Source organism: Acomys russatus, chromosome 1, assembly GCF_903995435.1.
Source record: "Acomys russatus chromosome 1, mAcoRus1.1, whole genome shotgun sequence".
NCBI lineage: Eukaryota > Metazoa > Chordata > Mammalia > Rodentia > Muridae > Acomys > Acomys russatus.
This window is the reverse complement of record NC_067137.1, coordinates 109,562,693-109,579,416: the sequence shown is the minus strand read 5'-3', so window position 1 is coordinate 109,579,416 and position 16,724 is coordinate 109,562,693. Positions and strand designations below refer to the sequence as shown.

Genomic DNA, 16,724 nt, shown 5'->3' with positions numbered 1-16,724 from the left:
TGCTTTGTAGCCCAGGCTGGTCTGGAACTCATGGCAGTCCTCATGCCTTACCCGTGAGGGCTGAAATTATAGACATGCAAGACCATGCCATAAAAACCAATTTTCTGCACTGTATAAATAATACCTTTTTTTTTTTTTTTTTTTTTTTTGAGACAGTTTCTCTATGTAGCCTTGACTATCCTGGACTTGCTTTATAGACCAGGCTGGCCTCAAACTCACAGCGATCCACCTGCCTCTGCCTCCCGAGTGCTGGGAATAAAGGGGTGTGCCACCATGCCCGGCCCTAACAGCACTTTCTAATGATATTTTGTTTAGCGTTACCACATAGCTTCTCAGAGACTTACAGATTGCCTTGAAAAGAGTGTAGAAAGCATTGCTTCCTATATTTATCTCATATGTAGAAGGGTGCTTGAACACTCAGAGACCTGGACTAGGCGCAGGAAAGCCACGGGGACTCGGAACAGATGGTCATTCAGCATGGTTCTCCCAGGGTAGCTCGTGCGTGGGCCCTGGGGAGGGCGCTGTCTAACAGGATGAGCATGCTGGCCCAAGAAGCCCTTTTCCCAGATGTGCTGGGAGAGCTTTCTGTGTTGCCATTTGAATTGTGTTTGAGATGACAGCCTTGGTTGGCAAGGTGACATGTAACAGTCCCCACTGTCAGATGTCTCACCTCATGATTCTGAGACGGTTTTGAGGTGTTCAGCTGTGGGACTGGCCCACTGGGTAGTCTTATTTCCCGAACGCCAGTGGAAAGGCTGCTGAACACAGCCACTGCCTCCCCTTCGTGAAGCAGAGAAATTCGGCTCATGCTGCGACTCAGGAGAAACCTGCTGTGCCACCCACTCCTTTCCTTGTCTTCCATACAACTGGATTTTTCTTTTCGTGTGTGTGTTTGTGTGTGTGTCCATGTCCATACATACACATGGAGCCGGATGTGAGGTTAGTGTTGGGGGTCTTCCTCTATCACCCCCCCCTTTTAAAAGTCAGAATCTCTCCCTGGGTAGCCAGTAATCTCTGGAGATCACATGCTGTTTGCTGCCACTGCTACACGCACAAGCATGCGCGCGTGCGTACCCACACACACATTCATTTCTTCCCTCCGATGTGCTGAGCCCCCTGCGCCCGCGCCCCCTCCCCTCCCATGCCTCACTTCTTCACACAGGTATTGGGGATCCAGACTCAGGCTCACGTGCTTGGACAGTAGACACCCACTGAAACATCTCCCCAGATCAAAATTAAGTTTTCTCTTCCAATTTCTGAGAAGCAATTCTAGGTTGGGAGGAAGACTGGTCCTGCCCAGTCCAGGGCTGGATGTGTCAGTCTAGCATCACTGGCCAAAACAGAACTCCTAAAAGACCTACAGATAGGCTGTGACTGATGGGCGTGTCTCACTGTCCTTCAGAGGACTCTGTATGAGGGTCACAAGACATCTACCCCCAAGGCCACCCTCACTGACTGGGCTGGGTAGCCAGACCATCTTCTAGATGGTCCCTCCCTGTGATAAAATAAAGCCTCCTCCTTCAAGACCTGCTTCTAAGCCTTAGCGCATGCTCAGAGCCTCAGTTCTCAGACTGCAAATGCTCAGTAGCATCTCCATTGTTAACTCACTATTTTGTTTTAGCTGCACCAGCTATATGAGCAAAACCAGTTGAGGATAGCTTTTAAAAAGCCCAATCCCAGCATGTCACTTATCTTCTTCCTCCCAAGTTTCTGCATATGCAGCCGTCATTTTTATTTGATGAACAGGACAGAATGATCACACACTCTGTTGCATGGCTCAGCCTATCATTTGGGGCCTTCATAGTTGCCCTGTAGTGGCTGCACACATCTCCAGTAACTTGATTGGCTGTTATTTGCCTAATGGCTCTTTACTCTTGTCTCCTGTTCCTAACGGTGTCTTTCTCTCTTTGTCTCTGTAGGAAGTTCTCCAGCAGCTGATCGTAATGAATTTGCCCAATGTTTTGATGATTGGCAAAGACCCACTGTCTGGTGAGTGCAAGCGCCCCACCCCCACCTCCTGTAGTGCCTGGGCAATGCCATCAGTTTGGACAGCTGTTAGCCACAGCTCTGGCTGCCAGCTTGGAGCCGGCACAGTGAAACACGTGATGATTTTAGTGAGATTTTAAAGAGTGGTTTATTGTCCTGAGGCTTTAAGCCAAGCATGCATGTCTTCCTTTAGAATGTGAATCCCTCTCTGTCCTCAGATGTCCATGCAGAGACACACAGGGCCTTTGCTTTGCCCCTTCAGAGAAGGCAGGTCTGATTTGGGGAATTGGAATTGTGATGGGTTCTGCAGGCTTTACTTCTCTCTAAACATGACATCAGATTCCACTGTGATGGATGCATGCCTAGACTGGAAAATAAGCACCTTTTGGGGAGCCACCGTCTCTCCTCGGGGATCTTGCAGTGTCTGCATTTGTTCATGAGTATCTATCTCATGTCCTTCATGACTCAGAGCACCCGATGGGCAAGGGTTCAGAGCACCTGGTGGGCGAGGGTTCAGAGCACCTGGTGGGCAAGGGTTCAGAGCACCTGGTGGGCGAGGGTTCAGAGCACCTGGTGGGCGAGGGTTCAGAACACCTGGTGGGCAAGGGTTCAGAATACCTGGTGGGTAAGGGTTCAGAACACCTGGTGGGAGAGAGTTCAGAACACCTAGTGGGTAAGGGTTCAGAGCACCTGGTGGGAGAGAGTTCAGAACACCTAGTGGGTAAGGGTTCAGAACACCTGGTGGGTAACGGTTCAGAGCACCTGGTGGGTAAGGGTTCAGAACACCAGGTGGGCAAGGGTTCAGAGCACCTGGTGGTTGAGGGTTCTAAGCCCTTCTGGTCTCTGACACTCAGTAAGTCTATAAAGTGGCAAAAACTCCTGACACCTTCTAGGTGTCACAGCTTCATCCGTATGTGCAGGTAATTCCCAGGTGACTTGGAATGATGGTGGGTGGCCTCCGTTACACACTACAGCACAGTAAGTGTATACTCCAGCTGTGGGATCAGAGCTTGGTGTGCTGGCTTCTTCTTGTTCATTCGTTGTTTGGAACCCTGGAGTAGGTGAGGTGTTACAACAAACAAGAGACCCACTGCTGCAGGGTGGGCTGAGGCTAAGGGTCCTGATGAGAGTTAGCAGTTTTCACAGAAGGAGCATCACCCTGTGGGCTGCTCCTCGGCCTCACCAGGCTAGGGTCAGCTGTCCTGACTGGGACAGTACTTAAGTTGTGCTTAGACTGGAGGAAAAGTTTACCAGTGACCAGCTAAGGACATGACCCCTAAAAGCAGTTCATTCAGTGGCATGACCTTGGGAGCGTCAGCATAGCTTCCTGGTACAATAGTAGGCAGAACACTGTTTCTGGGTGTTGGCTGGCAACATGTCTACCTTTTTGTTTGTTTGTACTCCAAGAAAGATACATCCTTGGTGCTGGCCCATGAGCGTTCGTCACCAACATGATGTGGTGGCCCTTCCGTGTTTACTAAGTTGCTTGGCGGCTCCTTCCGGTGAGGACCCATCTCATTTCATTTGGTTCTCCTTTGGTTCTCCAACTCCGGCTCTGGCTTCATCTTACGGCCCTCCTAGGGAGCTGGAGAAGCCATGTGCAGTCCATCCAGCCACCTCTGAGAGACTGAGGTGATACTGCGGAGCTGGGGTCACTTCGCTGAGAACTCTGTTGCCTTCCAGGTTGATGCAGGCCTGGTGTTAGCTGGGAGACAGGGGTGATGCCTTCTAAGGCGGCTGTGCCAGCAAGGGTTGCCGTCCTGCCCACTGTGAGGGCAGCAGAGGAGGTGGAGAACAGAACGCTTGCTCCCGTGCCAGCCTTTGAACGCATTTTCAAGTGTGGAAATGGCTGTGCTTCTGGGGTGTGTCCGGTGTCACTCCCATTTATAGGTGAGGAATTTATTTATGCACACACCCTTGTCACTGGGCTGATAAGCAGAGCAGCTGATTGACAACTCACTCAGGCTCTCTGGGGCCTGTCTCCCTGTCTGTGTCACACGCCCTGTCTCCGCAGTTGCCAACAATCAGCCTTTTTGGACCACATAGTTGGTTAGGTCATAGTGCTGAAGAAATTGTCAGTGGAGAGTGGATCACCACACTCTCCTTGCCCTGCCCAGCCACCCTGTCACCTGTGCCTCTCCCTCATCTTTCTGTTGTCCCCAAATCTGGAAGCCTTTTCTCTCTCTTCCTCTCTTCTTCCAGGCCCCTCACCCCTCCCACAGACAGATTGCCCATGTCAGGGAAAACAAGTTCTCACTCCTGTGTGCCACCAAACCAGAGTACCCACAGGAAGTGGAATCTTTTTAAATTACACCTTTTTGTTTGTTTGTTTGTTTGTGAGGGGGCACAGGCATGTGTTGCCATGGCATGCATGTGGATGCCAGAGGACAGCTTGCAGGAGCTGGTTCTCTCCTTCCACTGTCTAGATCCCAGGGACCAAGAAGCTTGGGTCATCAGTCATAGTATAATGAGTGCCATCTTGTCAGCCCCGATTTAAAACCAAAACCCATCGTTATTTGCATATTGTTGAATCCCTCCGGTTTTCAGGGTACAGTTTTCCCATGCCTTTTCCCCACAAGTGTACAGAATTAGGTATCCCTCACCTCAGTCCATCCCGAGGACGTCAGGGGCAGCTGCTTTTTGGTGTTTGTCAGCAGGTGAGGTGAGTGGTCCCTGGGCCCCACTGTGTTGCATAGCCAATGCCTGCCGACTTCAGAGGCTCTGGTTCCAGTTCCTAAGGAGACATGGTGAAATGAACCAGCATCAGATATTAAAGCAGAGAGTGACAGCCACACCTAAGCTCTGCAACCTGGGCAGAGCCGGCTGACATGCCAAACAGTGGCCTCGGCAGGCCACCTTTGGGGCGGGGGTGGGGGTGAGCCTCCCCACAGTGCACGGATGGGTAGGCTTGACAGGGCTCTTGAGGGGTTCTGAGAGTTAGGGAGGATGACAGGAGACATCCGTCAGCAAGAAGAGATGCAGACACAAATCCCAGAGGCAGAGAGACATATTTATGGGATTGTATTTTCCCTTTTAAAATTTTAAAAATAGATGTGTGAAGCATTTAGTGTTTCCTTTTAAACAAAGAACAGAGTTGGCATTTTAAAAGAATTTTGTGGCTGCTCGGAGGTAGAGAGAATTGCGTTTTTCGCTCATTCTGTCTCCTGAATCTAATGAGGGGCACGTTTGAGCCTTTTTTTTTTTTTTTGGGGGCAGATTCCCACACTACACTGTTAATCATTGCATTCTGCTGTTTGAGGTTAATTTTGTGTTGTTGGCACATGTACCACATGGAACAAGGTCTTTCTGATCCCCAAAGAGTGTGGAATCCACTGTGACACACTCCCCTGGCGCCACTGACTGCTCTTCTCTTGCTTGCTACACTTTTCTCTCAGGCACCCACAGGGGCAGCCCCTGTCAGGTCCTTGCTCGCTGCACCTCTTCAGTGAGGCTGTTCTGGCCTCCTTGTCCTTCAGCACCTCTGCCCCACGTGCCCTGCCCTGTTTTCCCTTCTCATCTAGCTCCCTTGAGTGGACAGTCCACCTTATAGCTTAAGTACTGAGATCAGGGCCTAGCATATTTCAGTATGTGCCCGGCGAACACAGGTGCAGCCTGTGTGCTGACGGCCTGCTCCCGTCTTCTCCCTGTCTCTCCACATGCTGTTCTTACAGCTGTTTAACCACAGGCTTGGATACATAAAAAAAGGTCATCCGGGTGCTGTTTAATCCCTGCTTGGTAACAGCTGTGTCTTCCTTAGGCCAGGGGATGGCCCACAGAGAGAGCTACACTCTCCTGTCAGCTGCATATCCATCAAGCCTTTTTAATTGGTTTGCTGGCAAGAGTGTTTTGCAGGGGCGTCGTGAACCAAGGGCTCTCACATCAGCTCTAACGCTAAAACAAGGTAGAGCGGTGTGTGCAACACTTCTGGTTTCTCAGCAGCCAGGCCTGTCACTGTGCCACACGCACAAAAGGGCTGTGTTTGTCTGACAAGAAGCCAGAGTGTTAGCAAATTAATATCTGTGATGCATCATAGAACGGTCTGGAAGAGAGCTTTGTTTTTCCTTCCAAGGCTTGTATCCAAGCGCAGTGCTGGTTTCCAGATTCATGTATTGCTGATCTCATGTGCATCAGCTAGAACGGAAGAGGAGGAGCTATACAAATGTAGAGTCCCTGTTCAGAGACACACAGTATGGAGGTCTCCTACGCAGACACGTTTAAAATTCATACATTATGCGGATGGTTGTGTGTGTGGGTACTTGGCCATAGGTCCCAAGCAGGACTGGCCACCACCACTGTGCTGTTGTTCGTTCTAAAATGCAATTCAGATTTCTGGGGTCTATGGCGTGGTTGTGACCCCGTGTGTACTTTGCGGGGACCTGTCTGTGGATACACCTGGAACTCTTGGGACCAGCTATCAGTATGCTGCCGTTGCTCCCTAGTGTTCCTTACATGGTAGTTGAAGATAGGACACCAGCAGTGGGTGAGGCATTTGGAATAGTCTGTGTGTGTCCTTCCTCCTTGACCACATGCAGGACCCTGCCGTGCCTCTTGCTCTGGTGGAGGAAGCCACAGGCCTGTTCTGACCCTCCCAGGGAGACTGAAATGTCCTGGCGCCTTTTTTCATCCTGGCAGAAGGAGCTCAGCCCACACCTGTCCCCAGCATTTGCCACTGATGCTCACTGTTTTGCATCAAGGGACCCTGGAGCGATAGAGAAGCCCCCAGTGTATATTGGGGTTAGAGAGGTGATGGAGGAAAGTCGATAATGATGGGTATCCCGGCATGCCAGCGTGCGTCTGTGTGCACAGGGGATAATTGATCCTGCCCAAGTAAGTGGGGAGTGGTAGTGTTTGCCCAGGGCTTTGATGACCTCTCGCAGAGAAGGCGAGTTAGTTATGCTTGCTTTCTGTCACAGAGCTAATACGTGGGATGACCGCCTTACACAGGGGAGCGGTCTATTTTTGATCATGGTGTTGGGATGATGCAGCCCATTAATTCAGCTGCTTTAGGGCCTTGAAACATGTTGGAGCAAAGCTGCCCACCTTAGGGAGCAGAGGACGAAATGGTCAGGGCCGTGGCATGCCTCGGTGACCTAAATTTAGACCTCCCGTTAGGTCCCATGCCTTAAATCTCTTAATTGTTCCACTCTGGGACCAGCCCTTCAACACACAGTGCTTTTTGGGGGAGGGGGGACTGCATTCTCCATCCATACTACAGAGGTGGGAGGAGCTCAGGGTTGGAGAGAGGAAGCAACCAGCCCCACTGGGAGGAAGGCTCCAAGGAAGCCATGCCTCCTTACCCTCTAAAGGAACAGCTCTGAAGTTCTGGATCCCACAGAAGGCTCCCTCACGCAGCCCACACAGAGCAACCCTGCACAGCCAAATAGGGGAGCAGGTTAGGGTGTGCTCTGTCCACCCACTGCCTCCTGCCAGGGCTCAGGCTCTGCCTGTCACCATCGGCCTTATTGACACCTAGATCGCTCCCCTCAGAACCTAAAGGGCCCTTTTCTTCCCCGCTGTGAGGAGGGTGGGGCAGTACTGAGGGTCTCCATGGAGCTGCTGAGTTGGTCTCCTGTCCTTTTTCCAGCCTGCCCATGTTTTTATTTCATTTATAACCCTGTTTGTTTATTTATCTACTACAGAGTGTGTGTGTGTGTGTGTGTGTGTGTGTGTGTGTGTGTGTACACAACAGTGTATAGTATATAAGGTACAGATGATGACTTATAGGTGCCTTAGGTTCTCTCTCTCCATCATGTGGGGAGACCGGGGATTAAACTGAGGTTGTTAGGCCTGGTGACGGGCACTTTTGCCAATAAGCATCTTGCTGACCATAAGTCAGTTCTTTGAATGAAGAGGGAGAAAAACGTAAGTGTTAATGGTTAATCATTGTTAACTTGATTAGATTGGGACCCGCCCAGGGAGCAGCTCTGAGTGCTTGTGAGGGCATTTCCAGAGAGAGTTAGGGGCGGCACAATGCTATGGGCTGGAGTCTGGGACTGAATAAAATAAGGAGAAGGAAGCCGGCACTGAGCACTGGCCTTTATCTCTTTCTGCTTCCTGACCGTGGACGCAACACAAGCAGCTGCCTGGCTCGGTCACCACACCTTCCCTGCCATGAGAAGTATATTCTTTCCAACCCTGAGCCAAAATTCACCTTTGGTCAAGTTGCTTTGGCCAGCTATTTTGTCACCACAGTGAGAAAAAATAGCTAATACAGTAAGTTTTTAAAATCCCCACTGGCCAGGCATGGTGGTACACGCCTCTAATCCTGGCACTCAGGAGGCAGAGGCAGGCGGATGTCTGAGATTGAGGCCAGCCTGGTCTACAAAGTAAGTCCAGGACAGCCAGGGCTGTTCCACAGAGAAACCCTGTCTCGAAAAACCAAAAATAAATAAATAAATAAATAAATAAAATCTCCACTCTTGCCAGAATTTGAATCCTTCTGTTACCTCCTGTTTGGCCCTTGAGAACAGTTCAGAAAGTACCTTGGTGCTCTGAGGGACATGTTGTTAGCTCGCTCCTGGCCTCCCTGCTGCTTGCTAGTTCAGAAATGTGTCCCTTTGCCAGGCTGTGGTGCTGGCTTGATGGCCATGTCGTGCCTCCTAGAAACAGAGGCTCCCGGCACGCTTTGGCCAGAGCAGGAGTCCAGGGCCAGCCCTCTAACCATCAGGGCCTGCTTGGAAACCAGGCTTTGTTTAAGTAAACTTCCTGGAGTGGCGGAGCCTGGAGAGAGCCTCAGCCACCGGCACCATGGCCTCTAGCAGTCCTGCTCTCTGTGGCCGCAGCCGACCAAGTCGTAGGAGGAACGTGAAGGAGGAGATGTTGTTTGTCAAAGGTCTCTCTGTCTTTCCCCCTGACGTCTGGGCCTGGGGCTCTCCATCTGGTGTTGGGAGGTGCCCTTCATCTCTCCTTGGCAAACTGTGGATGTTCCTCTCTCTTACTCTTTGCTTGGTGAATTTCCTGTCAAGTTCTGCACCCCCCGGCTGGCAGGGACAGGCTGGGGTGGTAAGGGTGTCCTGAGGGCTCTTGTGGTTTCACATTCTTCTTTAGAACCCGGGGACAGCTGTTTTCTGTCCTTTGTGGTGGTGCTGGGGCACTCAGAGGCATAGGGCAAATCTGATATGAATGTAGAAAGAGATTGAGATGGGGCGGGGCAGCTGGTCTGGGGCACTTGGGGGACCCCCGGCACTGTTTCATACAGATGTGCGGCTCCGTGCCTACCAAAGGATATAGATGCTAATGCTTGTTGGCGGACCAAATGAACAAACGGGGGTTGGGGGGCAGGTTACATGGTTACTTCAATGCTTGGTGGGTGTCATGCGTGATCACGTTCTGGGGGTAAGAAAGGTAACAAACTCCAATGCCCCACCATGCCCCAGAATATGAAGCTGCTTCCTGCCTCTCAAGTGGGGTGTGGACGGTGAAGCAGTTTTCTGCATGATTCCATGGTAGTGCCACAGAAGGCTTATTCTATCTAAGTAATATAAGAAATAATAAATCATGTCTTTGTGGTAGGCCGAACCTCCAGGAAAGCCCCAGAGCTGGGCCTCTTGGTTGAGCCTCTGGGTGTGCATGGGGGACCATTGACACCATGTTCAAACTGCTATTTTCACAAGTGGGACAGCCCTGTAATCACACTTAAGAAATGACTGGTTTTTAAGTACAAAACCAGGGAACGCAGAGTTAGTAGTCCACCCCAGCACGTAAGCTCAGGGGAGAGCGGAACATAGAATTACTAAGAAAGCCATCTGTCTGTGGAGGCCAAAACTGCTATCTTAGCTGGTCTCCTGCGGCAGTTAATGCCAGTCAGTGAGCAAACGTGTGGGAACGCTTGCACTGTGAGTGTGGAGTGCTAGGGAGGAGGTGGGAGCGGGGAGCAGCAGGCTTGGGAGCAGATCTTAGCTCTCTGACTCAGCCTCCTTCTTGTTTGTAAGACGGAGAGGGGGATGCTGTTCTTTCAGGACTGTTGTGGGGTTGTCACAAATGGTAGCCATGGCACGTGATACTGAAGTTCAGTGGAAGTGCCCACTGGTATGGAGGCAGCACTCTTGGGTGCTGACCCTGACCCCTGAAACCCGACTAGTTTGCAGGTCCTCAGCCTGTTGAGTTGAGTTGCTGTGCTGTTCTGGCTCCATAATGCCTTCTGCTTCCTTCTTGCCTCCCCTGAGGCTGAGTATGCAGGAAGGGCGCCTTCAGAATAGGATGCCTCGTTGCCTGGCCTGCTCCTCAGCCATAGATTACAGTGGGAGGGTTCCTTCAAGCTCTGATTCTCAACACAGAAGAGGTGAGCTCTAAGCATTCCAGCGGAATCGAAGAGGAAGCCAGAAGAGACGCAGGGAATACAACTGTCATGCAAGACCAGCTCTGTACGGCGTGCTGATGTCCTCTGTAGACTTCGACCACAGGACTCGGAGGCCGAGCGGGTGCTGGGAGATTCCAGGCTGTGTCTGCATGGACTTCAGGGACAGTGCAGAGTCCTCCTCCTCTAACCTAGCCCAGCTGCGCTGCCACTTTGCATCCCACCCGTTCACACCAGGTGTGGAATCAGACGCTTCCTCCTGCACTGGGTGCTGTGTGCATCTCTCGGCTTCGTGTGTTGGTTGACCAGCTTGTCTGCTGCTTTCCATGCTTACTGCAAAGAGCAGGGTGGCTCTGGCGGGCTGTCAGCAGGCTAGTCGGGTTTTCTTAGCCTCCACTGCTGACTCAGGCTGCCTGGGGTTCCCTGCACAAAACAAGATGGTAGAGTGGGTGTCTGGTGTTCTTCTGCCTCAAGACCTGGGGTTGCTCGTGAGTCATCTGGCCTAGAAAGTGACTTTGTTTCATCCCCAGCACTGTCTCTGAAAACCAGCTTCAGTAAGCTTAACCACAAAACGTTTACAATTTGAGAAACACCGTGCTTTCTTATCCCCTGGATCTTTGCGTATGCTGTCTCCTGTGCCTGGAAGTGTTGCCTGACACTGCAAACTAGAAGTCCTTTTTCTAGGTCACCAGTGAGTGTCTCTGGGTGTGTGAGTGTGTGCACTCACACAATGCCTGTGTGTTAATGTCTGTGCACTACATGTGTGCAGTGCACACAGAGGCCAGAAGAGAGAGTCAGATCCCTTGGAACTGGAATTATAGACAATTAGCTGCCTTGTGGGTGCTGGGAACCAAACTTGGGTCCTGTGGAAAAGCAGTCAGTGTTCATAACCACTGAGACACATCTCCAGCCCACTCAGCTCTTTTAAATGGCTTGCATACTCATCTGTGTCCACAGCTGTCTGCATTCAGAGGACGTGTTGACTGTTATATCTGCAGTACACAGTAGGTGCTTGGCAGGGAGTCAGTTGTCCTCAAGTGCTGACTGAGTTACCCAGCTCGGCTTGTCTGCTGCGGGGACCCAGGAGAGTCTTGTGGTGTGGCCTGAAATTAGTCAAACCTGTAGCTCAGAGGACTTATTCTTTACTAGTGGGATTTGGGAGCAGGGGGAGAAGGCATCCACTTGTCACAAGACACAGGGTGTCGTGGACTCGAGCCTTCTCCTTCTGGGGCCTCGCTTTAAGAAAGAGTTTGCCAGGTGAAAGCATAGACTGCAAGCGTCAGACACCAGGTGGGCCAAGGGTGTGGCACAGGGGGTCAGGATCCTGCTTTTATTCAGTGGGCTATTTCCATTGGTTCTTTTATGAAATTTTTTTCTAAGCTTAATTTTCTGTCCTTTATCCTTTGTTCCTTGTTATAAGGGGTGGGGGGGGGGGGAGTCTTATATTTCAAACTGTGCTCTACATAGATAACATTTCATTTTTTATCTTAAAATTTTTATATGACACTTTGATTTATTTATTGTCTCTATGTGCATGCACATGAATGTGGAGGCGTGAGGTAAACTTGCAGAAACCAGTCCTTTCCTTCAAACTGGCGGGCCCCAGGGATCAAACTTAGGCTGTCAGGCCTGATGTCAGGTGCCTTTCTTACCTGTCTCGCTGACAGGTTTTATCTTATTTGAAACATGAGTTGACCCTGAACTCATGATCCGCCTGCCTCAATCTCCAAGTGCTGGTGCTATTGGTATGTGCCAGCACATCGTGTTCTTTTTTAGCTTTTTTCTTACTTATGATGACTTCTTGGGTGACTAAATGGCTCAGGGTGGCACATGGGTAAGGGCAGGGTGCTGGGGGAACGCCACTTTACTCTTTTGCTGATTTTCTTGTTTAATTTTAATTATTTTTATGCACATGGGCATATTGCTTGCATATATGTCTGTGCTTTGTGTCCATGGATACCAGAAGGTGGCATTGGATCCCCTGGAACTGGAGTTACAGACAGTTGTGATGTGCTGTGTGGGTGTTAGGACTCAGGCCTGGGTCCTGTGGAAGCAGCAGCGCTCTTAGCTGCTGAGCCATCTTTCCAGCCCCTTCGGTGTAGTTCTGAGCCGTCATGCATGTGCGGGTTCTAAACACTGTGCCGTCACAGTACTTGCTTGTAGTCTTGTGGCTAGCATCAGCACTCGTTCGCACTTTGATTTGTTTTTAATTGACAGATAACAATTACAGGCTGACTACACCTCACAACTGTGACATGCTGGCACATTTGTAGTGTGTATTGATCAACCCAGGACCCCCAGGTTACCCATAGCTCCAACACTGATCATCCAAGCCCCCATTACAGGCTCTTCGGCGTGTGTGGTGCAGTACTGTGAGCTGTAACCGCTCTGTGTGCTAGGACACAGAGCTTACTCCTCCCATATGGTAGGGACTGTCCCCTCGAGCCCACCTCGCCTCATTCAGTCCTATCGGATCATCCGAAGGATGCTATAACTCGATCCTTTGGTCCTTGGCTGTGACTAGAGTAACATTTCTCGTTTTCTGCATGAGCTCAGGCCCCAGAAGCGTTTTCTTTCCTTGCCTCAGATCCAGTGATAAGGACAAGTAAGTGTGGACACAGGGACTCTGTATATCTCAGTGTATGGCTAGGAGCCAGTACATTTGTGTCCATCCAAGGCCACCTAAGGTCAAACTGTCTGCCAGTGGCCTGTGAAACTCAAGAGGGTGAAGAGGTAGATGCTGACTGTCGATGCCCCAGAGAGTGTCGTCCTGACTGACTTGAGGCACTGGGATGTGGGAGGTCCCTTTCCTTCTGATTGAAATCAATATGGAAGGCTTGATTCTCCTCAGTGATAAGGGTCTGTGTGTGGGTTAGAGCCTCTGGCCAAGTAGAAGGCCGTAGCATATGGGTCCACATGGCTGGACCTCATCTTCCGGTGTGTCACTGAGAACAAGGAGATGACCTCAGGCTCAAAACCATCTATAATGAGATCTGGTGCCTGATTCTAGCATACAGGAAGAATAACTCTGCCTGTATGTATGAATGAATGAATAGATAAATAAACAAATATCTTTTTTAAAAAAAAATGACAGCAACTTAACAAAAGATGAATTTCTTTTGGCCCAGTACCTGAGAGGGTCGGTCTATCATGGTGGGAAAAGTTGTGCAGTTCATCCTGGTTCTGTCAGGACGTAGAGTGGGGGGATGCTGGCTCTTGGACAGGTTTCTTCCCTTCCGTCTTTTTCCTCAGTCTGGGACCCCAACCCATGGAGTGGCACCATCCGTACAAGCCTTCTTTCCTCAGTTAAGCCTCTCTGGAACTGTCCTCCAGGACACATGCAGGGCTGTCCGCTGTGCGCCCAGTTGGTAGTTGGGGCCGTTGGCACACTGTGACAGGGGATCAGAAGTCTTTCACGACACTGCTGTTACGTTCTTGGCATAAAACAGCGACTTTTCCCGTCGTATGACAGGGCGTGATGAAAAAGGTAATCAACAGTAGCTTGTCCTTTTAACAAGCCTGAATGGAGACCCTGCTCAATACTCAGGCCAGGCGCCTCCATCTTATAAAAGTAGAAACAGATGCTGGAGACAGAGTACGGCTTTCCCTGGTCACTGCACTGTGGAGCATCCAAGTCGAGAGCCAGGTCTCTGCTACTGCTTAGGTGACTGAGACAGGCATTCATCCTCAGGCACACAACTTTAGGTCTGGTTTGGGGCCCATCCTAGTGGCAAAATTAACTGGTGGCCAGATCAAGGGTTGGAAAGTGGAAATCTTCTCATAATTCACAGGGCAAAATGGAAAAGCCTGTGTGCAGGACAGTTTGGCCACATAACAAGTGTAAAAGTGTTTGCCCCCACGTAAACGAGTCAGGCGACAGCCACTGAGGTGCTCTTTGCAGCACCTTAGATTAAAATATTCAAAACTTGAACCCCTGGAAGGCCGTTGGTTGGTGTTTGTGCAAAGTGATTTGGTAACCATCCAAAAAAAAAAAAAAAAATAGTGTAAATCCAGATGTGTATGCATGATTGTAATGTCACAACTCTGGATGCTGAAGAAGGGGATCACAAGGACCAGGCCAGCCAGGGGTACATAGCAAGTCTTTGTCTCTGGAGAAAAAAAAAGCCAAACACGCATGTGTATGTTCTCTGTGGTTTATATTTAGAATGCTCCAGTCCAACACTGGACCTCAGGAGCAAAAGGGGGAGGGGATGTGAGATGTGCAGGCATTGGCAGCGTGAGGCTGACCCCATACTGTCCTGCCTGCTCTGTTTGAGATCTCTCATACCAGGCAGAGCTGTATACAGTTGTCTCATGTTGGACTTTGCTTATAGCGTACACTGAGATTTTTTGCTGATAGGGAGGTCTGTGAATTATCACGGAGAGAGATTTATACGGTATGTGAATGGTAAAGGTTCAAATGGTCTGCACAGAATTCTCATGAGGTAAAAAGTAAACGAACTCCTGGTGTGACGTGCACGTGTAAGCACTACTGGGATTACTATTATTTTCTTTTATCTGATTTTTTCCCCCTCCTTAAAGCAAAACACATATCTCTTGGGACTTTCTTAAGCAGTTGAATTTAATTAAATCTGTTGCTCTTTTGACACAGGGAAGAGCATGGAGGAGATTAAGAAGGTGCTGCTGCTGGTACTGGGTTGTGCCGTTCAGGTAGGGCTGCTGGGTGGTGGAGGGGGTTCTGAGTGGTCAGCCCATCTTTACAGGAGTTTCTAGGAGACAGTGTGGCAGCTGTTTGTAGTGCCAGGCACCTCGAGGTGGAGACCTCTCAGGCCGTGATACCATACTGTGTGCTCCTACAGCAGAGGCGCCTGTGTTTGGAAATAGGCTTTATTGAGCCACTGTCCAGATCCCTTTATTTATTTATTTTTTTCCTGCAATTGTCACTGCGTGCTTTCCAGTTGCAGTGGCAGGGTTGAGGAAACGCATCTAGTTGTGCGTAGTGACACACACCGGTAATCTTGGCGCTTGGGGGCTGAGGCAGAAGTATTGTAATCTGAGGGTAACCTAGACTAGAGGCCTTGTCTCAAAAAGCCAAGGGCTGGTATCAAGCTCAGTACTGGAGCGCTCAGCTGGTATGTGTAAAACCCTGGGTTCTATCACCAGAGCCACTGAGCAGAAACAGCTGCCTTTGGGAGTGTGCCTGCCCTTGCCCTGAGTCAGGTGAGGAGCTTGGGTGAGGCAAGCATTTCTGTATCTCACCTGGGGGGGATCGAAGGTGAGCATCTGAAGCCAGTCTCCTGTAGGTGGCCAGAGGAGCTGTGTGCGGTCTTGGTCTGAGGGTGATACGAGGACCCCAGGCTGGTGTGGGTGTGGTTGTTAGCCATGGTTCATGTACCTGGGTAAATGCTTCCATTAACTGTGTGTAATCCCTTCACAGTGTGAGAGGAAAGAGGAATTCATTGAAAGAATCAAACAGCTGGACATTGAGACGCAGGCTGGCATTGTGGCTCACATCCAGGAGGTAAGCATGGGATGCAGGGGCGGGGGCATGGGAGCCAGGCGGTCGCAAGAGGCAGCGTCCGTAGTGGAAAAGTTTGAGGACTACGTCACCATGAATGATTTTGCTAATTTTAGGTTTCATAACACCACAGACGTATTGATTCTGTTTGGAAAGGTAGCCATAAGCAAGCTAAAATAAAATAGAGGTTAAAAAAAAAAATCACCACTTCAATCAAGTCATCTTCTGCCTGCTTCTTCTTGCCTTATATGGACTCAGACTATTTTTAAGAGCTGTCAAATGGTTTAGGCTCAGAATTTGATTTATAGGCCCTGAAAATGTATTCTGGCAAATATCATCCTGCTCTGAACGGGTCCCCGCGGCTGTCGGTGATACACAAGGACACAAGCTACCACCAAGTGCGATGACAAAGCCAGCAAGTCATGAGAGTACTGCCTCAGGAGGCCTCTACACTGTCACCTCAGCCTAAGGTGGACTGACTGAGAGATAGCATCAGCTGAAAACGTGGCTTCCTTGTGGGGTGGATGTCCACCCAGGACGAACCTTCTCCTTAGCTCTCGGTGCCTCCTTAGGGCTCAGAGCTCGCACTGATTAGACTAGACAAAGGCAGGAACAGATGTGGTGTGAGAGCTGCTCTGCCGTTGGATGAGGCACCAGGCACCGGGGCTTTCCTGATAGGTGCTAGTGACAGAGCTGTGGCTGGGCCGCCTGGCTCCTCCCACAGTGCCTGGGAAACCTTGGGAAGTCGAGAGTTACAAGCCAGGATGTGAAGTAGATGCAGGTGTCATTCATTGCATTTGGAGGCCCAGCAGAGCTGATGGAGGAGAACGTCAGTGTTTAATAAATATTTTTGGCTGTTACTGTGCTTCTTCAGGCAGTACTTTAAGAAGCAGTCTGCCTTTACATTTCCTTGTGGGTCTTGTATTTTGCAAATATGTGTGCCTGGGCACTTCGGTCTTTGAG

At 50.2% G+C, this 16,724-nt stretch overlaps 1 protein-coding gene across 1 annotated transcript in view; it reads left to right on the top strand.

The window, feature by feature from the left end:
- Ccdc88c (coiled-coil domain containing 88C) overlaps positions 1–16,724 on the top strand; it is a 116,327-nt gene that overhangs the window by 47,446 nt on the left and 52,157 nt on the right. Inside the window, exons 4-6 of the mRNA XM_051150542.1 lie at positions 1,920–1,989; positions 14,895–14,953; positions 15,681–15,764. Coding sequence (XP_051006499.1) covers positions 1,920–1,989; positions 14,895–14,953; positions 15,681–15,764 — 213 coding nt within the window. The remainder of the gene's footprint in view (positions 1–1,919; positions 1,990–14,894; positions 14,954–15,680; positions 15,765–16,724) is intronic.